This window comes from Osmerus eperlanus, chromosome 19, assembly GCF_963692335.1.
Source record: "Osmerus eperlanus chromosome 19, fOsmEpe2.1, whole genome shotgun sequence".
Taxonomy (NCBI): Eukaryota; Metazoa; Chordata; class Actinopteri; order Osmeriformes; family Osmeridae; genus Osmerus; species Osmerus eperlanus.
In genome coordinates, this window is record NC_085036.1 from 11,267,791 (window position 1) to 11,294,483 (window position 26,693).

Below are 26,693 nucleotides of genomic sequence, written 5' to 3' on the forward strand. Positions count from 1 at the left end.
TCCGACTCTGATTGTGTGCAGTGAGATGTCTCCGGAGCCTACGCAACTCGACAAGGGCGATAAGTGCGTAACTTTTAGTTTCTTGCGGGTCTACATTTCATATCTTCAAGATTTTTTTTATCGTTACGTTTCTTGACGAATCAGTATTTTAGAGGTAGCCCGCGCCACAGGAAAACCCGGTGGAAACAAAACAGTTCTCAGTCGCCTACATTTTTGTGAGATTTTCGTTAAAAAAAAACTAAAAAAAAACTCTGGTTCCGATCCTATATAAGACATCAATGAAAAATCCTTGGCTTAAATTGACTAACTCCTTTTATATTGTTTGGCGAGGATAAACCGAACACGTCTTTGGATTGCGGACTTGCATCTTTTTTACTGACCGAAATTCAGAGAAGTCGTCAAGGGCTCGCGGACAAAGAATAGGGCTACATCCCAGGATACGATAAGTTTTCATCTACACTCATTTGCCTTTTCTTGGGTGTATAGGCAGACAACATGGACAAAAGACCAACATAATCTAAAGGACGTTTACTTATCGGACTTGGTGAACATAGAATCATAGCGTCGAAGAAAGTTTTTTTTCTGCTTATCTTGAGGCATATTGTTTATAAAGTGTTTTTGATTGCCGTGTAGCCTATAGGATAACAACAAACTATCGGCTTCATCACCATCTACTAAATTGTTTTTGTTTCGCAATGTTGTGACTACAACATTTAAACCATTCTGAGTAAAACTGTTATTTGAACTGTGTCAGTCTCAGATGTGGTCAGTGTTACGACCAACGGGTACACGGCCCAGCTGACCGTGAGACAAAACAAGTAGTTAGTTTTTGACTCCGACCCGAAAACGGTTCGTTTATAATACGGATATTTTGCCCGACATCATGGAGCTCACATCCAGGCGCTGTGCCTTCATTTGGTTTATCCTGTCGGCGTGCATTCTTCTGTCTTGTGGTGAGGAAGGTGAGTCGGATGGTCTAAAACGCATGTTTTGGGGTTTTAAGCACGCTTAACCATATCAATGTAGACTGTTTCTAGTAACAGTTGTTCACCTGTGCCATGACGTGACACACACGCCTCATTCACGGGCAACTTATCAATCTGTTAGAACTGTTATATATTTGGCCTAAGTCTATCTAGTTTTTGGGCTGTTCATCAAGATAGGATCATACTTTTGTCATTATGGTCACTTGAAATTAACCTCCTAAGTCAAACCCATTTCACCTCTCCATGTCTAAATTGTAACATTGGAAGACCAGTGTTAAATTAGCACTGTGCGTGCGTGCACGTACGTGTTGTCGTGCGCGCGCGGTCGCGCGTGTGGTTTTGTGTTTTTTTTTACCAGCGTTCTGGAAAGGTGACCTGTAGACCATTAGCCACCCTGACCATTTCTGTGCTGTTCCATCACCAATCCATCTTGAGCGGCATGGCTTGGATTAGTTCCACATTACATGCTGAAACGGAGACACCTGGTCCCCGCTATCTTCCAACAATTAACATGGCTGTGTTGGACAGAAATCCATAACATCCATGCTCTGGCATTACTGAGTAGTTGAGAGGAACATCTCTCACTAGGCCTGCAGCACTGTTCTCATTAGACACCGTATCATGTTTGTGCTCTAATCTTTTTTGACAGTTTCTTTGAGACTCCCAGCAACTTCCATGAAACATTACATCTGAACCACAGCCTGCTAGAAAGGTGGAGAACAACTTGTTCTATGTTGTTGTAGCAATGATTAGCCCAAACCTGTTTCTTCTCCTACTCCATTCCCTCCTAGTCTTTACTGACTCAACAGATATACCCTCTCCTCATACATGGGTGTTTATAGGCCACTATAACCCCTCATCACTCTTAACACGTGGAGCTGACAAATTATTCACTTGTATTGAAGCTATTGATATTTATTTGCACAGTATTCAATTCTTTTGAAGAGTTACCACCATGTGGCCCCTTCTGGGAAGGTCTTAGAAAAGGCAATTCTGGTAATTATTAATTTGGCCAAGTTAAGCTTAGGATCCGTGGGGGGTAGATTAGATTCTGTCCACAGGGTAAAAGTCTCCACAGACTCAAACCCACCAGGATTAGTGTGTGTGTGTGTGGGTGTGTGAATGATTAAACAAAAGCTGATCTCCGAGTATCATATAACAGATATTTAGTGGTCTTTGTCAGTGAGGATTTGAAGAGAAAACAGACTTCTATGCCAGTGAGTTTTCACAATCAGCCTTCCTAGATTAACTAACCCCCCGAAAGACTCAAAGAAGGCTCATCCTCTCTCTGTTGCCTTCTCATTTCCTTCGCCTGTTTTTTTCATCTTCTTCTTCTCTCCTCCTTCCCTCCCTCCCGACTCTCCCTCTCCTCTGTTGATCCACCGCCACGCTGAGTGACACCACGCTTCACAACCCATAAATTCAGCGTCTGAAACCAGAAACTGCTGAATGTCTGTTTTTGCTCTGAAAACAGGAGGCCTCAGGTGAAAGAGGCTGGCCCCCCAAGCCCCACCCTCGGACGCAAATCTTTTTATTCTGTTGCTCTTTCCATCTCCTCCCTCCTTCCTGTCTTGTGAGGGCGGCGGCGGCGGCGCTGTCTTCTCTTGCTGACTGTCGCTACCCTGCCGTACAACTGCGGATCTTTCCCCAGAAATCCTATTAAATGGAACCGATTTTTATAAGAAAGGGATTTGCATTTAAAGCAACCCCTCCCGACACCCCCAGCCCATCATCCTCTGTGGCTTAATCCCACGATTAGCCTCTTGAAGAGTTAAACAGGCATCCGAGTGGTGCAGCTGTAATCTACAGGCCAATCGGCCTCTGCTCTCTCGTAACTCCCCCCCCCCCCCCCGCTCTCTCTCTTTCCCTCTTATTCTGCCTCCCTCTCTTTCTATATCTTCTCTTCTCTCTTTCATATCCCTGTCGTTCTCCCTCCCTCCCCCCCTCGCTCATTCCTTCCTCTTGTCCTCTCGTAGACCTGATGAAGTTGCCTGTGTAGACTGTGGCCTTGGAGAAGGCAGATGGACCAGAGAGTGAGTGAGCGAGCGAGCCTGGTTTATCAGAGCCCAGGCTATTCTGGTACTGCAGCGACCCCTAATAAGATGCATATGGAAATGTCGACAGACAGGTGGATCATAGTTTGGTTGATGGGAAAGCCCACCCCCACTAGGCCATGCATCACTGTCAGAGATACGCTGTCTGCCAAAAGGCGGGGCCTGCGCCCCGGGTGGCTCCCTCCTCCACCTCCACCCGCACGCCACTCACTGTGAGAGGGGACTCAATGGGGACGAGAGGGGACAGGCGGCAGAGGAGAGGGAAGGAGGCCGCGGCGTGTTAGACAGGAGAGCGAGGCACAACAGCACTTCACGTCTGTGAAGGAGGCATGGGAATACAGCCGAGGGAGAGGGAGGGAGAGAGAAAGGGGGTGTGTGTTTAATGTGTGTGTGTGTGTGTATGGAGCAGATGACGATAATAAATCTCACCTTGATCATTGACAGAAGGACTTCCTGTGTGTGTGCGGTGTACACACTGCAGCTCCCGTGGGATTCTACCAGCCCCCCCCCACCCCCCCAGTCCCCCCCCAGCCCCCCCCCCCCCACCCCCCCAGATCCAGGTCTGGAAGCAGGGGGCTGGAGCTCCAGTAACGCTGCCCCCTCTGAGACATTCCTGCATGTTAGCCACCCTCTCAGAGTACACACAGTTAGACATGTTCCCACTGGTTGTTCCTTCTTCTTCATGTATCATCACCATACAAGCCTCCCCATCTCATCCCCCCCCCTCAGTTCAGTAGCATGGCATTTTTCAGCCAGCTCCCCAGTGCCAAGCGTTAAGTGAAGAAGGGTGTACAGAAGGCTCCTTTCCCTCAAGATGTCTGTTTTTACTTGGCTGGTGAAAGAGAGAGAGAGGAAGACCAACGGCGATGTGTCATAATGAAAGAGAAGGCCCATGCAGGGAGACTATTCTGCTCAACCTCAGCTTGGATGTGCCGATCTTTACATGGTTTATTTAGCTGAAGTCTATGCTCTATTCAGACTGTCCCCCAGATTCAAGCTGTCCACCTCCCACTGAGGATTAGTCACTGAGAGCCACTCTGTTTGTGTGTGTGTGTGTAAATCAGGTCTGTGTGTGCGGTGTCTGTGTTCCTTTTGGAGTTTGCACATTGAAGATGAAACGGATTGTTTAATGCAATCCCTCATCTGTATAATTGTACCAGACACCGGTGCAGTTGACATGCAGGAAATTAAACAGTGTAACAAGTGTAACAGTTGACATTCAGGGGAGCTTCGCTGCTGGTGAACGTCGCTCGTGTTCCCTTTTCTGCAGTAGCTTGATGCCTGTTATTTTGCGTCAGAGCGCATTCGAGGGCTTGTGTAGAAGTGTATGTATGTGCTGACCTTTCGTTTGGGATCCTTCCCAGGCTTTTGTGGGCGGAAATGTCTCACAAGCGTAACTGACATGGAGACACTTGCAAACACAAGCTCCTCTGCCGCTTTGTTCCACCGCGAGGACGGGACCGACTGTTTGAAATTGTGAGAGGGAAGGGGTTCCGAAGGGGAAAAAGATAGAATCACAGTTTAATAAAAGGGAGAGGGGAGGATAAGCCCGTACTTTAGTGAGAGATAACCCGTGCCTTCATGCGTACTTGACAGTAAGACAGATCTATGTCCAAAACTAATGTTTCTTCTCGCTGTAAAGCTATCAGTAAAAACGTATGAGACATCCTTAAATAAACTCCTGTGTAAGATATCTCCCCCATCACCCTCACTGGCATTAAGCTCTCATTCAGATAAGCAGTGAGGATCTCTCAGCTACTCTGTGCTTTGAGGTTGACTTAAGACAAAGTCCTTTGTACCAGACACACACTGTGACACCCAGTCTGTTTTAATTAAGATGGCTATCAACAGCACGCCAACTGTACCACAGTTTTCCCCTTAGCTGTATAATCAGGAAACTTCCTTGATCTGGCTTCTTATGGAAAGCTTCTTTTAGTGTGGTGCTCTGTCTCTCAGGGGGGGGGGGAGGGTGACTCTGCTTTTTGTTCCACTCCAGCTCTCCTTAATTGGGCTTTTATGAAGTTTAATCTCACCCACAGCTCAGTGTCTTTTGTTAGCCAGGGAGCTCGGGTGCGAGCTGTGTGGAGTCATCTGGCCTCTTTCAGACCAGCCCTCCGCTGTGGGATTAGTGTGGAAACTACATCTGACTAGGGGGGAAACACACCCGGAGTAGCACACCTGAGCTTACCTAGTAGTTAGCCAGGGATAAGCACAACTTTTAAGTCCATAAATCCAGTTAGTCCTCAATAGCTTTGGTGTGGACTTCAACCAATAAAATGGCGGCGTTTTCTGCCGTGCTCTTCTGCTGTGGCATGAGAATATTAGAATTTAAGTTTACCCCGAATCCAAGGATTGAGTCAATTTAAGCCCACACATTTTCGAAACCCAAATGAATGCCAGGCTCTTTTGAGGCTAGCTTTAATGCACTTAATCCTCGCTGCTTAAGGGTCAGCCATTTTGCTTTCGCAGCTGTGTTGTTCTGTCCTGGCAGCGGTAGTGGTTTGGACCCATCCAGTAGCCTGCCCTCTAACTGGGTCAGGCTCTGTTTTGGGACCGGGGCCACTGGGACACCAACACTGCTCCACATGCACCCCCCCTCCCCCGTGCCCAAGATGTCAGGGAGGAACGAGGAGTCGATCACGAACGCGTTCTCACCGCTTTGGCATTCTCTTTCTCTCTGCTCCTCGACTCCTATTCTTCAGACGAACGCACGGTCACACGCAGCCGTTATTGTAGAGCGGGGTGTTTGTGTTTCCTGCGCAGGGCTCTCGGCCCAGTGGTTCTGGTGAATGCTGGGGATGTGTGAGGCCAGCCCCATCACTCTTCAGCCTGCTCCCCAGCAGGAAACCACCAGGGGCAGGGGCTTCTGGGAAGGAGAGGCCTAATCTCACCAGCTCGGCTGACGTGTCCGACACGCATAAACACAGACACACGCGCGTGCGCGCCGTGTTCTACAAATACACACTCACTCGTGCGCACACACACACACACAAGAAACACATCAAACCCCACGCAGGGCACCAGGAGAAGTCTTAGTGACAGAAAGCCCTGTTAAGCTCCTCTCGTCTTGTTTTCAGCTCTCACTCTTTCACTTCATCTGTTCCTCTCTCCCAGAACACTCGTAAATCCTTAACCCCGGTCACTTACCCCTCGCTGGCCTTCCACACTCTCTCTTTCCTCGCTCCTCTTCCTCCTACCCCCCCCCCCTCTCTCTGTCTCTCATTTCTCTCACCCCCTCCATCTCTCTCCTGCTCTCCTCTTCTGGTTTGTAGGGGGTAATTGGTACTCTCTGTTTCCTTAATTAAAGCGGGGGTCTAATTGAAGCAGATGTAGGGCGAAGGCTCACAGGCCTATAATTTCCCTATCACACTCCAGAGCCCGGCAGAGGGGAAGGAAGGGAGAGAGGGGGAGGGAGAGAGTGACGGGGGGGGGAGGGGGAGAGTGAGAGAGGGGGGGGGGGAGGGCACACAGCAGAGGGGAAAGTGAAGTAGTGGCTGTGTAATTAAAGAGGGGGTTTGTTCACTCTGTGATCGCTTGGGTCAGGCTATCATATTCAAGGTCAGTTATTTAAAGCCAGCACACATTTGGGCTTCCTCACCTCTTGCTGTGGAGTGGATGGGCTGGGATCGAGGGATGATGGGGGTACTGAAGGAGCAAACAGAGGGGGTGGTTCCAGCAGCCGGGCCAAAGGTGGAGGGGTCCAAAAGGAATACATGAAAGCCCTTCTGTCAGAGACCTGAGCCTTCTCTGCTCTCGGGAATTACAGAAGGGCAGGCTGAGGAATGGAGTCTTTTTAAAGGGATGAGTCAAAGCCTGCTCCAGCGCACACTGTCAATCCAGCTGTGTGTGTTCACGTGTGTGTGTGTGTGTGTGTGCCCTTGGTGCACCCTTAATCTCAGGCATAACACTTGAAAAACCCCAAACATCTGAACACACAAGTTGGCACAAGCTCAAGCAAAAACACTCAGACACGCATGCATCCTGTCTCATAAAATATAATGATAGAGGGGTGATAAACAGTGATTATACACACACACACACACACACCTTGTATTCCTAAAGGGCAGGGGTGGGGGTGGGGTTCCTCATGCTGCTCACTAGCACTGGGACAGGTGTAGGAACAATGCTGTCAGCCAGGTCTATTTGGGTCAATACTTCAAATGGTTCATCCAAGTCAGAGCAACGTGTTGTTGCATTGCCCAGACCCCAATTTTCTTTGTAGAAAATAAAATATCATCCTTACTGTTGAAGCCATACTGAACCCCCTCCTCTCCCTCCACTGGATCTACATAACTCTGCTGAGTTAGAAGCCCAAACATGGAGTTCATAACACGACTTAGTTAAATAGGTTTGGGAATCCACCAGAATACTGAGATTTGGTATTGAGAACCCCCCCCCGCCCCCCCCCAAGGGACTTCTTCCATTTCCACAACCTGAGTAGCACCACCTCGCAGAGGGTCTGTAATTAGTTTATTCCTGCGAGCTTGAGGTGCATCACATAGTGGGGAAGCACCGAGTGAGAGAGAGTTTTCTTCAACCCTCCATTCCCATCCCAGCGCCCTGTCCTCCTCCCCCAGGGTGGATTCTCACTCGTTCCACTCCCGTCTGAAGCTGAGGACGACCCTGCCCTCCTTCACCCCTCATCCTCTCCTCTCCCCCTCTCCTCCCACCCCACCCCCCTCTGGTGTCCATCTCTTTATTCACTGCGTCGGACTGTGGTTATCAGCCCTCTGCAGCCTGTTAGTGCCTGGGAGAAGAGGGTGGTAGAGAGGGAGGGAGGTGTCAAAGCTCTCAGGGATTGTCGAGGAGGAGAGAGAGAGGATGGGATGGAGGAGGAGCGGTGAGGTTGTCGGTGACAGAACGGGATGTCAGAGAGCGAGCGAGGGAGGCAGTGAGGGAGCCAGATAAAGGCTGCCGTATCTAGTGTGTCTCCGTCAATGACAAAGTGTCAGGACTGGTAGGATTCATATCAAACTATCAGAATTATTGATGGCATGGCACTGCTGGCACATGCTGCTCTTAAGACGGCTGACCCAGAAAACACAAAAGGAAAATAAAAAAAGCATATGCTCTAAAACCCACAAAAGAGAATGTACCAAAGTGTAAAATGAAATAAGATAGATAAAAGTAATTCCCTTTACGAGAGAGAGGAAGAGAGAGAGAGAGAGAAGTTGGTGTTGGTGCTCAGAGAAAATGTATTTATAGATCAAAGGCAGCCGGCTTGTGCTGAGATGTGGGCACGGCTGGGGATGGTCACATGCCCATCTTACCTGCAGACAGGCTGACCCTTGAGCCAGACCCCTGCTGGGAGCCCCTGGGGCTCCACTGGGCTGTGGACCATGCCACAGCCCTGGGGCTCCACTGGGCTGTGGACCATGCCACAGCCCTGGGGCTCCACTGGGCTGTGGACCATGTCACAGCCCTGGGGCTCCACTGGGCTGTGGACCATGCCACAGCCCTGGGGCTCCACTGGGCTGTGGACCATGCCACAGCCCTGGGGCTCCACTGGGCTGTGGACCATGCCACAGCCCTGGGGCTCCACTGGGCTGTGGACCATGCCACAGGCTCTCTGAACCAAACCTCTCCCCATCAATAAGTAATGGCCGGCTGACAATACAGCAAACAGACGCGCCATCATGGTAAGGGGGCGAGGCTTGAGAATTTACACAGGAAAAAGAGAAATGATTTCAGCGGCCGTGCTTGCCCGTGACATTTCTGCATTGTTCCAGTTCGGGTCCCAGTCTGTATTGAATTACTCAATCATAGCAGAACTGTTGTGGCTGTTACCGGGCTGGCAGTGGGCCGATGCTTCGGGAGATTACAGAAAATCAATTCAGTTTTAATCACAGCTCCCTGCTGGAGGGGTGTGTAGGTGTGTGTGCCGCTCTCTGGATGTTTAAGTGCGTGGATGCTGCGCTTGTGTGTGTGGCTGTGTGTGTATATGTATGTACACTGTGTGTGAATTTGGGCTATACCCTTGTTCCCACCATTAAGTCCCCATGTCTCCCTCGCCCCCCACCCCCCCCCCGCTAGTGGTTTCTCACCAGGTTATTTTTAATCTAGAAATTGGGATGGAGGACAAGAGGAGGGAGGGAGGGACAGAGGAGAGGGGGATCAGACCTGTAGGAACCACAGATCTGGTGGTTGGTTGAGAAGCAGAGAGGGGGATCAGACCTGTAGGAACCACAGATCTGGTGGTTGGTTGAGAAGCAGAGAGGGGGATCAGACCTGTAGGAACCACAGATCTGGTGGTTGGTTGAGAAGCAGAGAGGGGGATCAGACCTGTAGGAACCACAGATCTGGTGGTTGGTTGAGAAGCAGAGAGGGGGATCAGACCTGTAGGAACCACAGATCTGGTGGTTGGTTGAGAAGCAGAGAGGGGGATCAGACCTGTAGGAACCACAGATCTGGTGGGTGGCTGTGAAGCAGAGAGGGGGATCAGACCTGTAGGAACCACAGATCTGGTGGTTGGTTGAGAAGCAGAGAGGGGGATCAGACCTGTAGGAACCACAGATCTGGTGGTTGGTTGAGAAGCAGAGAGGGGGATCAGACCTGTAGGAACCACAGATCTGGTGGGTGGCTGTGAAGCAGTGCTGTGTGTTTTCTCTAGCAGGGTCTCGTCCTGTTTCCTCTCCCTCCGGCTCCTCTAATCCCAGCACAGGCCTTACAGATGGAACTCTGAGCACACCGCCTGTTCGCACACGTCCGGCGCTTAAATCGGCTTCATTCTGTTAGCATTGCAATGGTACAGTCTGCACGCCTCGACGCCCGCGTGCGCGCGTTTATGTGCGAGCGTGCGTGTTCTACCTCAGCATGTGTTAGACTCACAGAAGACTCACGTTGTGTGTTGTGTCCCACAGAAGTTCTGATGAACACCAAGACGGAGATGTCCGACCTCCGATGGACCGTCTACTCCCATGCCGGACCCGAGGTGTGTGTCCTGCATACATATTTACTCTGCTTACACACACACCACACACCACACACACACACACACACAGCCCCAGGACACAGTGCCTCGGCCCAGCCCTCTCATTATGCTCCTCACCTCCCCTGCCCTGCTGTTACAGTCCATCTCATCCTAATGCTTCACGCACGACAGCTTAAACACCTCTTACAGCCGTTTACACATTCCATCGTTTAGTTGCCCCCCCCCGGCACATCGTTTAGTCATCCCGAGCACATGCCATGTCCTTCAGCTGTCTGCTTCATGCACTGGGCCCTGCCTGGGTATGATGTGCACATGCCTGCTGGGTGTGGGACGGAGGTACACTGGCCCCTGGCCTCACCGTTAGATAACCCCCCCTCACCCCCCCCTACCCCCCCTCACTCCCCCCTCTCACCCCCCTCAACCCCCCTCCCTCTCACCCCTCTCACCCCCCCCTCTCTCTCACCCCCCTCACCCCCCCTCACTTTCACCCCCCTCAACCCTCTCACCCCTCTCACCCCCCCCTACCCCCCCTCTCTCTCACCCCCCTCTCCCTCTCACCCCTCTCACCCCCCCCCCTCTCACCCCCCCCTCCCTTTCACCCTCCCTCTCACCCCTCTCACCCTGCGCCTGCCGTCTCCTCAGTGGGAGGAGGTGAGCGGCCACGACGAGGAGAACAACAGCGTGCGGACCTATCAGATCTGCCAGACGGTAGGCTCGGCCAGCCACTGGCTGCGCAGCCGGCTGATCGGGCGGCGGGAGGCGTCGCAGGTGTACGTGGAGCTGCGCTTCACCATGATCGAGTGCTCGTCCAGGGACACGCACAGCCCCAGCTGCAAGGAGACCTTCAACCTGTACTACTACCAGGCCGACTCTGACGAGGCCACGCCCACGCACCCGGCCTGGATGGAGAACCCTTACACCAAGGTACACACACACACACAGATGGGACCATTAGACACACATGCACACACAGGTGGGCTCATTAAACACACACACACGGTAGTATTGACCACCCATCCACAAGCACACACACACACCTGGCTAACCCAGTTCCGCCTCACCTCCCCGACAGGTGGACACGGTAGCGGCGGACTTCCTGCTGAGGAAGGGCGGAGAGAAGAAGTTCAACGTGAAGACTCTGCGCCTGGGTCCTCTGACCAAGAGAGGCTTCTACCTGGCCTTCCAGGCCCAGGGGGCCTGCATGGCCCTGCTCTCGGTGCGGGTCTTCTTCAAGAAGTGTCCCACCCTGGTCAGCGCCCTGTCCTCCTTCCCCCAGACGGTGCCCCGCACCCTGGTCCAGGAGGCGCAGGGCGTGTGCGTGGAGCACGCCACCCAGCAGGGGCCCCGCCCGCGGGCCCCCAAGCTGTTCTGCGGCGAGGACGGCCAGTGGGTGGGCCAGCCCACCACGTCCTGCAGCTGCGAGGCCGGATACGAGGCGGCGGACGGCCACACCCGCTGCACAGGTGAGAGGGGAGGGGCGAGGCCTACCAGGGGGGTAGAGAGGGGGTGTGTGAGAGGGGGGGCGAGGCGCACCGGGGGGGTAGAGAGGGTGTGTGTGAGGGGGGGAGGTGAGGCCCACCGGGGCGGTAGAGAGGGTGTGTGTGAGGGGGGAAGGTGAGGGGAAGTGGTCTGCTGGCTGGCGAGTGAGTTTTGTTGCCATCTCATCTGTTTTGGAGGACACACTCACACCTAAACAATGAGACAATGGAAAAAGTGTGAAGGTGGTGGTTAAGGGTGGTGGTTGGGGGGTGGGGGCGGGGTGGGAGGGAGGGGGCTTAAGAGGTCTAGTGTGAGAGGAGTTGAAGGAAGGATTGCGGTGGGGGGGTGTGGGTAATGAGCCAAGTGAAAGGCTGGGACGCTGGAGGAACAGAGGGAGGTCGGAGTGGGGGGGGTCAGAGGTGAAGGGTGGTGTCACAGGGCAGGGGGGGGGGGCTGAGGGCGGGGACTGGGACATGTCAGAGAGAGACCCTGTGATTTATCCTTCAATAGAGGGAGGAGAAGACAAGAGGAGAGGAAGGGAGGGGGGGGGGGGGGGGGCGGGAGAATGTGCAGGTGAAAAATCCAGCACTCCTGGAACATCAAAGGGAACCAGATAACAGAGAATAGGAAGAGGGGGGGTTCTCTGTGGAGCTATACCACCCCCCCCTAATAACGCAAATTAGCCTTGTAAAGCCTTGCACACAAAGACACACACACACACAGGTTGAGGAGAGCAGGCAGATGGGCCCTAATGTGGATGAAACCTGGTCGGCTCTCTCCTTCTTTCTCCTCCATTTTGCCGGGGAGATATTTTCCTGCTTTGACAGGAGTTGCTCTTGAGCCAGAAAAGCCCCACTCAGCAGGTCATTACAGGAACACCAATGGCACTGCAGATGACTGAAAATGTAGGATAAGAGCATGTTAAGGCAATAAATCTCTGCCACGCCAGCACAGGCATGCACAGACACAAAAAAAAGACGCAGACAAAAGCTCGAGCCACCCATCTCCTCTTCATGTCTACACCGACACACCCTAACACACACGGAACCACAGGCAGTTAGTTTCCTGTGTTCGCTAATTATTGTGGTCTTATTTCTATGTTCCCGCATATGTGTGTGTGTGTGTGTGTCTGTTGTGAGCGAGTGAGTCTCCACCCCATTCTCCCGCTTGCCTCTGGAGAAAAGTAAAGAGAAGGTCAAGATGGGGTCACATTCCACTCCCAGCTTTGAGGAGAAAGAAGACCTTCTGCGTCTCCCTGCCTCTCCTCACACATGCTCAGTCAGCGGCACTCCAAACTAAACGGACGTCAGCGTTTCACACACGCGGGCCCGGCGTGTTTTGAGGACGGCCGGTTTTCCATCTCCGTCCCCAAACCTATTTAGTGTAGCGGGGAGAGAGTTGTGTATGCTCTGTTTTGCATTCCTTCTGCCTACCGGGGAGGAAACGAGTGTCGTAAACGGCTGTGTGTTGATGTATGGAGTGTGCCGGTGGCAGGGGAGAGATAGGCCGTAAAGCTCTTTAAGTGGCCGGGCTGGAGCCTATCACGTCGCTATAAACCTCGTCTCTGTGCGCAGCATCTTAGCAGCCAGCGGTTACAGGCTATTTATGAACAGGTCAGTCTGATGCCTTATCTCCTGAGGGCCTTTGATGCCCCCAGGACTCTGGACACTGAGGCTACCAGGCCCAGGGACGCAGGTCGACCCCCCCCCCCCCCCCCACGCCAGCACACATCTCTGGCGGAGCCCTCATTAGCATTCTGAGTGCGGGCCATCTGACTAATGGAAACTTTTGATGACGCTTCCTTTTGTTGTTGTTGTTGTTTTGTTTTTTTTGTGTTGCTGGTGGGGTTTTCTGTCAGTGGATGTTTTAACCCCTGTGCTGCCCCTCTCTGTGGTCTTATAGAAAGACCCTCCTCGGACACAATGGGGGGAGAGAAAAAAAGGTGAAAGTTGTACCCCAGCACATGTATAACAAAGACAAACTATTTATACTGTCTGGGAAAGGAAGGGCTACTCGAATTGTAATGATGTCATTTTATTCAGAGATTAGGCTGACGCGGGGCTTTTTTTTTCTCTTTCTGCCGACATGTAGTTTCCTGCCTGGCCGAGTTAACACCTTAACTCTTCAGCCTCTTTATTTGGTTAATGATAAATCGGCTCCAGGGAGTCGGAAAAACCTTCTCTGTCAGGAAGGCCTGGTTTTATTTAACCCTCGACACTGCTGAACCCTCTCACCAGCACTGGAGCAAAGCCACTGAGCTCAGCAGCACTGGGCTGCCACAGCAGATGTTAGCAACTAGCTGCTCAACAGTTGGATGGAAACTGTACCGCCATCTTAACAAACAGCTAAGGGGGCTTGAAGTTCCAGAACCAAATTCAAATCTGTTCCCAACTGTGAGTGTGCAGCGGTGATAATTCTAACAACTGCTGCTTTACAGCATTCCTTGTCGATCCCCACATCTTTTGTAGCATGACTTGCAAAGAGTCAGGAGTTCTAACGCTAGCTTGTGTGTTGTGTGTGTGAAGCCAGCTGTAGTCTTTGTTCGTCCTGGTGTGTTGGTTTTCGACTCGCCCAGCAGATGAAAGGGCTCTGAGTGGCTCTGATGACTAATCTCTCCAGAGTCCGTCTGTTTTGATTATTGCACACTTCACAGACTCGCACTAACACTAAAATTAGCACTTCGATATCCTCATATGAATACATACTGGGAATGGCTATTGACCAGATTTATTTGTACAGACGCGTGTATAAACCAATGCGTATGGAGCGGATCTGCAATAACACCCACGTACAGAACAATCACACACACACACCCACAGACATGCAAGCGTACACACACACATACACACACACAAATACACGTACAGACAGGCATCACATGCTGTGCAAGATCCCTCAGTTGAATGAGCGTGGTGTGTCTGCACAGGTTTGATTAATAGGGTGTTTACAGTGTAGCTGGGTGTCCGTGTGAATGGGGATGAGAGCAGAGGAGAACGCATTCAGATCCATTTCATTGTGTTTATGTATCCTGGCGGTGATTAATGAGCGCTCCAGTCCTGTTTGGCTGTTTTTTTTTTTCTTCTTCATGTGGTTTTTGGCTTCCGTGTCTCCCGGTCGGGACACGGAGGGTGGAGGTGATGTGTTCTGAAGCGGCGCTCGTGGGCGGTGTCTGGGACCACACTAACCCTCTCTCTCCCCGTCTCCTCCTGCTTCCCCCCCCCCCCACAGCCTGCCCCCTGGGGCAGTTTAAGGCAGCTCCAGGTGGCCTGTGCTCGGCCTGTCCAGGGTTCAGCCACGCCGTAGTGACCGGGTCCTCCGCCTGCTCCTGTCGCCCTGGATACCTCCGAGCTGAGTCAGACAGCCCAGACACTCCGTGCACCAGTGAGTACACATACACACATACACACACACACACAGTCACTGAAAGACAAACACAACCACACACACACACAAACAAACATTCTCCCCATTCTCTCCTCTCTTTACGTTGCCCTGCTGCACTCGCTGCCCTACTTTCTTGTTTTCCCCGTCTCTTATATTCAACTGGTGTTTGTCTTGTTGCCTTCTCCTCTTTGTGTCCCCCGCTCCTCCTCTGCAGCCCCTCTTCCTTTGCTCTCCTCACCTGCTCCGTGGCTTTTGTCCCACTGCTTCACAGTATTGAAATGCTACTCTTTTGTGTGGGCCTGGGGGTGGGGGTGGGGGGAGGGGTGCAGAGCCTGGAGGTCAGGCCCAGAGAGGGGAAGCATTGACGGCCCCTGAGTGACACCTCCATGCGGATTCCGGAATTTCAATTCACGGGCCTCATGTGTGAATGGGGAGGTATTTTTTAATTGGCCACACTCTGCCAGACTGGCCGTGAAAAGGAGTTAGCGAGGAGCGGCGGCTCCCACCACTGACTCCCAGCGGACGGGAGCCCGGAGGGACCGGCTGGGACCGGCTGGGACTCGCACGTCCACCGTTCACGGCGATCCTAAAGCACGAGTCATCCCAGGCTCCCGTCTGGATCCCTTCCTGTCCCAGACCACGCCTTCCGTCTCACTCTGTCCCCGTCAATGTCGATCTGAAGACAGGGGCGGCAGTCTCAGCTGAACGGAGGCACACGATTGGCGCCGGCTGTCGCCACTTATACCACCCCCCCCCTCGTCCCCTGAGAGAGCCTGGTACCCGCTATCCCGCTATGTGAGGCTGGCACAGAAGCCACCGTGGTCCCCAGGCACAAGGCCCAATGACAAAGCAGTCTCCTTGGCAGGAGCCCGCGGAGAGCCTCCTTCACACCGTCTGAGTGGCGTTGCTGTTTAGTCGTGGTTCCTCCGCAGCGATCCCCCGCCCCCGGCCCCCCGCCCGCTGATCATTATCGTCTGGGTTTTTAGACGCGTGTAATTGGAGCAGCGATTCTATCCTGCGCCACGGCATGGCTTCCTGCCGCGCGGCTCCCTGGCGAGTCGGACGTCGGCTGGAGGAGAGAGAGACAGGGAGAGGGTGTCGGGAATCCAACGTGCGTGACGGGACTTCAGGGATGAGCCGTGGAGGAGACTGATGGGATGGGAGGGTAGGGGGAGCAGAGCCCCTGGTTGACATTTCTTTGGAGGGGGGGGGGGGGGGGGGGGCTGTCTTGGTATGAAGACAGGATTAATGTTACGTGATGCATGATCCAGTGGTGTCTGACCCCCCCACCACCCACCCTCTCTCTCTTCAGGGTTCGTTTCGTGACGGGCTGTTCCAGTGGCAGCGGCTGCTCCGGAAGTTTCTGACTCTCCCTCCTCTCTCCCCCCCCCCCAGGGCCCCCCTCGGCCCCCCGCAGCGTCAGCACCCAGATCAACGACACCACCGTCACCCTGGAGTGGAGCGAGCCCCTGGACAGCGGCGGCCGCAGCGACCTCACCTACTCCCTGGAGTGTTCCCTGTGCGGGGCCCCCAGGGGCCCCTGCTCACCCTGCGGGGACAGCGTGAGCTACCGGCCCGCCCAGCGAGGCCTGCTGGGCCGCTCGGTGGTGGTCTGGGCCTCCTGCCGCACACCACCTACACCTTCTCCATCCAGGCCCTCAACGGGTCTCCCAGCAGAGCGGCAAGGCCTCCGACCAGCGACAGCGTCAACATCACCACCAGCCACGACGGTAGGAGACTGAAACTAGGAGAGAGAGAGAGAGAGAGAGAGAGAGAGAGGAGAGAGAGAGAGAGGAGAGAGAGAAGAGAGAGAGAGAGAGAGATGAGAGAGAGAGAGAGAGAGAGAGAGAGAGAGAGAGAGGGGGAGGAGAGGGGGAGAGAGGGGGAGAGAGGGGGAGAGAGGGGGGAGAGAGGGATACTGAGGATTTTGTGATTTGGGCATGTGATGTTTCACTGTTTTCCACAATCTAATGACCTGTGTGTGTGTAGTGCCCGTGCTGGTGTCCACGGTCAGGAAGACGGTGTCTACTGAGAGCAGTCTGACTCTGCACTGGTCTGTGCCAGCTCAGCCCCACTACACCATCCTGCAGTATCAGCTCCGCTACTGTGAGAAGGTGAGGAACACCCCCAGAGACCTACATCCCTTCCCCACAACCTCCCTCGTCCTCTCCCCCCCCGCCCCCCTGTGTCTCTCCATCTCTCCCTCCTTCTCTTTAGCTCTACCATCACTCTATCATCCCTGTCAAATGATCGCTCTTTTTGACTGTGTAAGTCCCAAGTCCTGAAACATCCCCTCCTCCCCTCCCTCGCCCCCTCCCTCCTCCCCCTCCCTCCTCCCCTCCCTCGCCCCCTCCCTCGCCCCCTCCCTCCTCCCCTCCCTCCTCCCCCCTCCCTCGCCCCCTCCCTCCTCCCCTCCCTCGCCCCCCTCCCTCGCCCCCTCCCTCGCCCCCTCCCTCCTCCCCTCCCTTGCCCCCTCCCTCGCCCCCTCCCTCTTCCCCTCCCTCCCCCCCTCCCTCCTCCCCTCCCTCCCCTCCCTCCATCCCTCCCTTGGTTCCGCAGGAGCGGCGTGGCGAGGAGCAGTCGTGTCGCTACAGGGAGAGCGACAGTAACCAGGTGGTGTTGAGCGACCTGCGGCGGGCCACCCAGTACGAGGTGCAGGTCCGCGCATCGCACCATGGCCGGCTACGGCAGCTTCGGCCGGCAGCCTCCTTCCGCACCCTGCCTGACGGTAAGGAAAGGCCCAGGCTTCTCTGGCGCACCGGAGGCCCCGGTTTCCATCGTCCGCCAGCAGTGAATGTACTTCTGTCTGTTTGCTATGTGCTGTCTGTGCTTCAGTATGGCGAACTCTACACTGTAAAAAATGTTCCTGTAAAATAACAGTAAAGAGCAGGCAGCAGAGACGCCAGCAGTATACCGTTATTTTTACGGTATACATACGTTAAATATTTTACGGTAGTAGTCTGTAAACAAGAAAAACTGTATATTTCTGTATTTCTATTATTAAAGTAAAGTGCTGGCAGAAAAGACGCCAGTAGTGTACCGTTATTTTTACGGTTTACATACGTAAAATATTTTACGGTAGTAGTATGTAAACCAGAAAAACTGTATATTTCTGTATTCACACTGTTAAATGATTTCACAGTCTAATACAGTAAAAACATTAATGCTGCATATTTCTGTGATTATTGGTAAATTACAATAATTTACATTTACATTACATTTTAGTCATTTAGCAGACGCTCTTATCCAGAGCGACTTACAGTAAGTACAGGGACATTCCCCCTGAGGCAAGTAGGGTGAAGTGCCTTGCCCAAGGACACAACATCATTTGGCACGGCCGGGAATCGAACTGGCAACCTTCAGATTACTAGCCCGCTTCCCTCACCACTCAGCCACCCACAATATAATACAATAACTACATTTAGCAGTTTCCTAAAATATCAGTCTTCATTGCAATCAATATTGATTGCAATGAACTTCATTATTCTCAGGGCTATAGACAATTGCTTAAGATATGCATTATTGTGAATGTTATGCAAATTAAGCAATAACAACTTCTGAATCAAATACCTTTATTTCAAAGGCAATGTTACAGTAATATGATGACCGCTATTTTCACAAAATGTAAACAAAGAAAAATAAACCCTGTTGGATGACGCTGATCCTTCTTACAGGAAGGTAGGAACATGTATATGTAGGCCTACATACATGTATCAAAACATCATACATCATGTACAAAAATCAATTTAAAAGATTTACATAGGTCATCTGCAATGTATTCTCTGCTGTCTGTAAAAATGTATACTTTCATAATAAAATTGTGGACATGCAGAATTGGCAACATTTGGACAAATTTAAGAACATGTGAACTCAAGAAAATGTGCATTATTGCCATTTTGACAATATGCATCAATAACATTAAGATCAACATTAACATTTAGGGATGAAGCTGTAATCCTTTGAGGTAGCCACTGTTCCTCTGTGGCATTATTCCAGTGTTGCCACTGTCAAACAACAACAAACAATCATTATCACAATAATAAATATACTATATAACCAGGAATGTACAGTATACACTCCAAGGTAATGCGTATAAAGTTAATAAAACCAGTTCTCTTGTGGCTTAATGTGACAATGCCAGACTGTCAAAACAAAGAGAGCGAGATTAAAGAGCTCACCGAACTATATGAAGTTCCATTCAATATCGAGGAGATTCTTCAGCAGCATGGCGACGTGTGTATTTACTGTAGAAGACTTCTTCTGCACCATCACACCTTTTTTCTTGGAGACTACCTTTCCCCTTTTTCCCTCTCTCTGGGTTTATCCCAATGAAGCGCCTGAAATCAAAATAGTCGAAAATCAGAGTGGGATTGCAACAACATACCGTTTTGTGTACATTCAATTAATTGCAATGAATTGTTTTTTTGCCTTTCTTCATTGCACAAATCGAGTGGACTTGAATGACATATAGAAGTGACATCAAATGGAATTATAATAAAGCCTATAGTCCAACAAAATACCCAGTAACTACAGTCAAACTACTAAATAGATTTGGCATTATATGTAGTAGTACTCCACTAAACTAGTACATACATTAGGTGTCTGGACACTTACGACTGGTGGAGTCACCCTTTAAAACACAGGGTTAGAAAGAAAAAAGAACTTACATCTGTAAGTAGGATCAGCCCGGTTATGTCCTCTCCGAAGTGTGCCATGAGCAGCTGCACTACACGAAGTGCCGTCACATTATCTTTACCATTGGAGAGGATATCCTTGACTTTCTGGTTGGTAGGTTTTGCCCTGAAGTAGTTTGTGATGACACTTCCACATTCTTCCATGTTGAGTTGCAAGCTATGAAGCACATTGACGTCTGTGAGCAACTCAAAATGTGCGTACATATACCTTGGCGTGAAAGGAAAAGGCCATTTGCTTTTCACATCTTCAATGTCAGGTGGTGGAAGTGTATTTATATGGTTTATCCACCTTAACAAGATGGTTAATGTACAGTGCCAGATCAGAGGATACAATGCCTTCAAAAAGATCATGGCCAAGACATGGAGGCAACCCTGGCTGACATACATGAAAGTATTTGAGCAGTTTTTTAGTGTTGAAAATTGGCTGTAAATTTACAGCAATTGTTTACAGTGTACACTCTCTCTCCTGCTTCTCTTCTTCCTCATCCTTAAACCACTCTTGACTTCAATCGACCTCCATCCTCTCGTCTCCTCTCCTCAGTGGACGATGACTCCTCCCAGCTCCTGGTCACAGGGGTGCTGATCGCCATGGGGATGTTGCTGCTCATCACTGTCATCACTGTGGCTGTCTACTGTATACGGTAAGAGGGAGGAGGGGCATGGAGGGGGAGGGAGAGGGAGAGAGGAGGGGGTGAAGAACAAGTGAGAAGGCGGGGAGGACTGAAGATATGTAAGGATATCGAAAACAAAATCTGTGGCTCTAATCATGACATTTGACATTACTTTATTTGATTTTAACCAGTCGTATCTTATCAAGCTATTCCTACCTAAATTAATCCTATCAAACGATCCTACCAGTTCATGAGAACCAAAGCCGTGTTCATGAGACTTAGTGCTTAGCAGGCTAAAACTCCCTCTACCCTCGATGACAGCACGTTCCCTTCATTGTTTCAGGTAATAGCCCTAGATGCCCCCGGAAAGAAAGGTTCTGGGAACACAGAGAACCAGTTTGTCAAAGAATGAGCAAGAGACAGACAGACAGAGAGGGAGGGAGGGAGATGGGGGTAGGGAGAGAGAGGGAGGGGGAGGGGGAGAGAGAGAGAGGTAGAGAGAGGTAGAGAGAGAGAGAGAGAGAGAGAGAGAGAGAGAGAGAGAGAGAGAGAGAGAGAGAGAGAGAGGGTGAGAGGGGAAGGGAGGGAGGGAGAAGTAGGGGAGGGGGGGCAGGATGCAGCCGTCCCAACCCTGTCTCCACAGGACAGAAGAACAATAGTCCTGACCTTGGGGCACACGCACTTAGAAGCCACACACACACACACCCGAACACACAACCCACACACGCAGTACACAAACCCAGAACATGCATTGAAAAATACCCACACGTATGTTCAACCACGCACGTAGAACAATCCACACACATATTCCCCTTGTCCACACGCACAAATACACCCCCGCCCCCCCAACACACGCACGCGCGCACACACACACAACACAGTAGAGGTCTGGACCTCCAGCCAGCGGAGGGTGGGACGGCAGAGCTATTTTGAGCCTGTGGGGAAGGGGAGGGAGAGAGAGATTGAGCAAGGCAGGGGTCCAGTAGCCACAGGGTCCTACTGGGATGGGCCTGGGCCAAAGGAAGTCTTACTAATGGAGCCCCCTAGCAGAACAGAAGCGAGCGGCAGTCAGACTGAGAGGGGGGGAGAGGGGCGGAGGGAAAGAGACAGAGGGAGGAGAGGCATACTCGTGCTCTGCTGGGATGTTTGTGATGCTGCGCGTCCGAGACATGGGCGCACGGGGCGCCAGCAGCGTCTGTTTTGGAGAGGGATGTAGACGGCGATATGTCACTGAGCTAACAATCTGTCTCTCCCTCTTTGACCCTCCCTGGCACCGTACCCTTTTTCTCTCCCTCGTTCACTCTCTTCATCTCTCTCTCTCTCTTCATCTCTCTCTCTCTCTCTTCATCTCTCTCTCTCTCTCTTCATCTCTCTCTCTCTCTTCATCTCTCTCTCTCTCTCTCTTCATCTCTCTCTCTCTCTTCACTGCTGTTCTGCCCTGCAGGAGACACAGCAGAATGAAGGACCCAGAGCTAAGTGACAAAAACAGCCAGTACCTCCTCGGCCAAGGTGAGAACACGCATGCACACACCAGCACACACACACGCGTACTATTAATAGTACTTTTCAAAGTCACGTTTCCTAATGTGGACCACACAAGTGTTAAGGTTGTTTGTGAATCCAAGTTCTCTCTCTCTGACACGTGTCTCTTCACCCACGATCCTCTCTGCCTCAGGGGTCAAAGTGTACATCGACCCCTTCACCTACGAAGACCCGAACGAGGCGGTGCGGGAGTTTGCCAAAGAAATCGATGTCTCCTTTGTCAAGATTGAGGAGGTCATTGGAGCAGGTGAGCCTCTCCTACAGCGCTACCGTGTGAACATAAACTAGCCACCTTTTACAGATAATCCACTTCCCAGGGGTCAGGAGTTAGCATAAGCAACATGGACTCTCTCCAGGGAGTTTAGCTTTCCATGCTAAGTGTGTGTGTGTGTGTGTGCTGCAGGTGAGTTTGGAGAGGTGTGCCGGGGCAGGCTGAAGGTCCCAGGGAAGAAGGAGAACTATGTGGCCATCAAGACTCTGAAGGGAGGCTACACGGACAAGCAGAGGCGGGACTTCCTGTCCGAGGCGTCGATCATGGGCCAGTTCCAGCACCCCAACATCATCCACCTGGAGGGCATCATCACAGCCAGCTGTCCAGTCATGATCCTCACCGAGTTCATGGAGAACGGAGCGCTGGACTCCTTCCTACGGGTCAGTCTGAATCTCTGTACACACACACACACAAGCTTGTTGAATTTTCACACTCACAAACAAGCTAGCTCATTGACACATCCACGCGTTCTCACTCTCTCTGTCCTCTGTGTCGCCTCGTAGCTGAATGACGGTCAGTTCACGCCCATCCAGCTGGTGGGCATGCTGCGGGGCATCGCCTCGGGCATGAAGTACCTGTCGGAGATGAGCTACGTCCACCGCGACCTGGCCGCACGCAACATCCTGGTCAACAGCAACCTGGTGTGCAAGGTGTCCGACTTCGGCCTGTCCCGCTTCCTGCAGGAGAACTCCTCTGACCCCACCTACACCAGCTCTCTGGTGAGACCACCAGACACACTGACCCCACACCAACACTACACTCCCCACTCACAACACCACTGTGATGGGATGCACACCATGGGTCTGGAAATATTTGTGGTACGCTTGATTTAAGTCGAGTGAAGCAAATCAAATGCACCTCAGTTATATATCACTTGAGTCACTGATGTGTGGAGCTGAGTCGGGTTAGGTAGCTAACTCCTCCCATGTCCGGTGTGTCCAGGGCGGCAAGATCCCCATCCGCTGGACAGCGCCCGAGGCCATCGCCTTCAGGAAGTTCACCTCGGCCTCCGACGCCTGGAGCTACGGCATCGTCATGTGGGAGGTCATGTCCTTCGGGGAGCGGCCCTACTGGGACATGAGCAACCAGGATGTGAGTGTGTGTGTGTGTGTGTGTCAGGTTGACACTGACAGAGAAAGAAAAAGATTTGCATGTCCTCCTGCAGACCCAGATGACGTCTGTTTAATTCGCCCCTCCGTCGCTCTCCGCCCTGTCAGGTGATCAACGCCATAGAGCAGGACTACCGCCTGCCCCCGCCCCCAGACTGCCCCACCCACCTCCACCAGCTGATGCTTGACTGCTGGCAGAAGGAGCGCTCGGCCCGCCCCCGCTTCGCCGCCATCGTCAGCGCCCTGGACAAGCTGATCCGCAACCCCGCCTCTCTGAAGATCGTGGCCCAGGAGGGAGCAGGGTGAGTGGGCATCGAGGGGGCGTGGGGGGGGGGGGGCGGGGAGGGGTCAGGTGGAGAGCGTTCACGAGCCTGTGTGAGGAGACTAGAGTTGGTGGCTCAACACACAGCTTGAGGTCTGTGTAAGCAGTGAGTGGAGGGCATACTTGTCAACACTCCCGTTTTCCCCGGGAGTCTCCCGTATTTCACACCAATCTTACGCCCGTCTCCCCTTTTGTTATTTCTCTGGTGAAACTCTCGTAGATTTGATTTGATTTGATTTAATTGATATGGCCCAAACCTCGTTATATGAATAATCACATCAATACATTATTCCAAGGTTGTCCAGTTGCCAGATCTTGTATGAAACGCATCCTACTCACATACATATCATGCAATTTTCAACCCATTTGTGACCTCAACCTGGCAACCTACAACCCAGTTGCGCTGTTGATATCTGCGCAGGTAGACGGGAGAATTTGAATAGTAGACGGGAAAATTTGAATAGTAGACGGGGGAATTTGAATGAAGAATCAGTGGTAGAAATGGCATTAAAAGTCTCAGGTGGTTGCTACGGCGAAGAACAAAAAAATATGGCTGCAAAACAATATATGGACGGAGGAATTGAATTTCTTATCTCCAAGCCGCATCGACAATTCCCACGCCTTTTGGGATGGAACGCAATACAATGAAACACAACAGCACAGTCGAGCTGCGGAGGCACAAAAGGGCACACTGGTGATTTCGAGCTTTATAACTAAGGGACTTTTTTTTTTTTTTTTTTTATTTAGCCTGCCTCTGGCATCCTCTGTCTCTGACCAATCGCCCCCCGCCCCCCCTCCACCATACCTGTCAACATTTGAGTACCAAAATCTGGGAGAACTCAGAACGGGGGGGGGGGGGGGGGTGGCCAGGAATGGGTGTTTTGTCCCATTCCTGGCCACCCTGTCATTCCAGTCCTCCTTTCAGTCTTTCACTTTCCTCCGGTCCTGTGTGTCAGCCTCTGCATACCTGCCACTGGGCATGCTCTGTCGCCTTGCTGTGTCCTGCTGGGAACTGTCAGACCCCCTCCCTCACCCTGCATACTCACCTGTCACTCAAAGCCAGGCCCCGCCCACCCCCACAGCAGCCATTGTTTGGGCCTGTCACTCCCGCGGGGCAAGATACCGCCCCCCTCTCTCCTGAGAGACCCTTCCTCCCTGTCCCCCTCCAGGGGACCTGAATGTAAGCCCCCAGTGTTCTGGTGACAGGGTGTGTGTGTAACCTGTTTGTGTCCCCCCCCCCCCCCAGGCCGTCCCACCCCCTGCTGGACCAGCGCGCCCCCCCTGCGCCCTCTTCCTGTTCCTCGGTGGGGGAGTGGCTGAGGGCCATCAAGATGGAACGCTACGAGGAGAGCTTCCTGCAGGCCGGCTTCACCTCTGTTGACCTCCTGGCCCAGATCACCACTGAGTAAGCACTGCTCTGACCTGCACTGCTCTGACCTGCTGCCACAGGCCTGGCTGACTGTTTGTTTGCCTGTCAGCTTGGCTGGCTGACTGTTTGTCAATCTCTCTGCCTGTCAAATTTTTGGCAGGCTGGCTGAATTTTTTGTTGTTGTCATGGCTGTCTATTCTGGTCTTGCAGTCTTTGTCTGCCTGTGTGGTATGTTGTGTGGTATAAATGGATTATATTGATTTGCTGTCTTCCTGTCCTCTCAACCTGTTTATTCCTCCTGTGACTGTCTGGGTCTACGTAAGTGTCTGTCTGTGTCTGTGTGTCTGTGTGTCTGTGTGTGTGTGTGTGTGTGTGTGTGTGGGTGTGTGTTGACGATGTGACTGAGTGTGTTTCTCTGTGTTCCTCTGCGCAGGGACCTGCTGCGTCTGGGCGTGACCCTGGCGGGCCATCAGAGGAAGATCATCTCCAGCGTCCAGACCCTGACCATGAGCAGCAAGAACCACCCCGGGGTCCTCCGCTTCTAACCCCCCTCCCCACCCCCCACCTCTCCTCCGCCCTCCTGGCCTCGGCCCCTGACTGTGACACAGACACCAGCACACCTCCATGTCAACAAACAGACCCCCGCTGCCATACATGGAGTCCCTTAAAGAAATGGGGGCGCAGCTTTGTTGACGCTACAGAGACCCACGTTTTTCGTCCCTCCAGCCGAGGGGGGGGGGGAGGGGGGAGCAGGCCGGCTGTCACCTGATGCTGGAGGAGGAGGAAGAGGATGTTTTCCATCTCCGCCCTCCCTTTCCACTCCCAGCTCCTGGCGAATGTTTGACTGTGGTCCCGCCCTGGAGCGACATGGATCAGAACCGGTGTTGTTTTTTAAGGACTGTCGCTTTCATAGTTGGTGTACAGCATGGTGGGGGACGAGTCTGTGGGCTGAGGTGACACTTCCTGTTGTTGTGGCATGCATTAGGCCACGTGGATTGCTCTGCTCTGAAATGGTGGACAGGCAAACTGTTTAAGTCGGAAGGTTAAACAGTTGGAAGGTTCTAGAACCTTCCGCCTTTTATAAGAAGGTTCTGGACTGCAATCACAGTTTTTTCAGCAGACCTTGGGATTGGACTTCTATTTGCGTTTGCTTTCAGAATGACCTGGTTCTTTCCTCGGGGTGTCACGGCAACGCGGGCCAGCCGTCCACCTGTCATCCTCCCAGTCAGAGGCAGTCTGGGCCTCTAACTGGCCCAGTTGTGTGGGAGGAGGAGAGAGGGACTGAGAAATATTAGCACTTTGTCTGTTTCAGAGAGAAGCTGTTGGCCAGAGAGAGGGAGGCGGGGTCTCTCCCAGGCTCCGCCCCCTCCTTCTCTCTGCAGGACTTCCTATGTTTCTCTTGGAGTATGGTTGGCCATTTCCACTTCCTGTCTCTCTGCTGGACCGAGGCAGCTAATTTCCACACAGTCTGACTGAACAAGGAGCCAGTGGAGGACAGAGACCAAGAGAGCACTGTTCAATCTCTTTTCTACAGAAACTTTTCTGGGGAAAACTCACAGCCTCGTTGTTTGAATGGATGCTATTGTAAGTGGTCTGTTCTTTTCAAACTTGTCTTCTTGCCTGAGTGCCATTCAACTTATTGGTAGACTAAAAAGCCTGTTTTATAAAGCAGATTTATCTAAGGAAAATGTCCTTTAAACTTGCCACTTCAGATGATTATGTTTCACCTTTCAAGAGATTGTTTAGCCCCTCAAAGGACTATGGGAAATGCAGTCTTCACATTGAGGATCTGTGGAATAAAAACAGGGACCTATCTTTTATAAAGTCTCCTTTTAATTAATGTATAGATATAAGTATGATCTTGATCCCTGTCCCATCTGAGTGTATTCTGTATTCTGTTCAGTCACAATAAAGATACACGCCAGTGTTTATCACCCAGAA

The 26,693-nt window shown here is 52.0% G+C and overlaps 1 protein-coding gene across 1 annotated transcript; it reads left to right on the forward strand.

Annotated features, from left to right (window-relative positions):
* On the forward strand, positions 1 to 26,693 carry ephb4a (eph receptor B4a). The gene is given in 20 exon segments (XM_062484947.1): positions 1 to 962; positions 9,901 to 9,971; positions 10,614 to 10,895; positions 11,044 to 11,434; positions 14,679 to 14,831; positions 16,230 to 16,448; positions 16,451 to 16,564; positions 16,824 to 16,948; positions 17,394 to 17,501; positions 17,503 to 17,530; positions 17,533 to 17,562; positions 20,070 to 20,169; positions 21,584 to 21,648; positions 21,815 to 21,928; positions 22,085 to 22,332; positions 22,456 to 22,671; positions 22,895 to 23,044; positions 23,170 to 23,363; positions 24,630 to 24,788; positions 25,186 to 26,693. Coding segments are annotated over 20 exon segments (2,958 nt in total). The 5' UTR covers positions 1 to 883; the 3' UTR covers positions 25,298 to 26,693.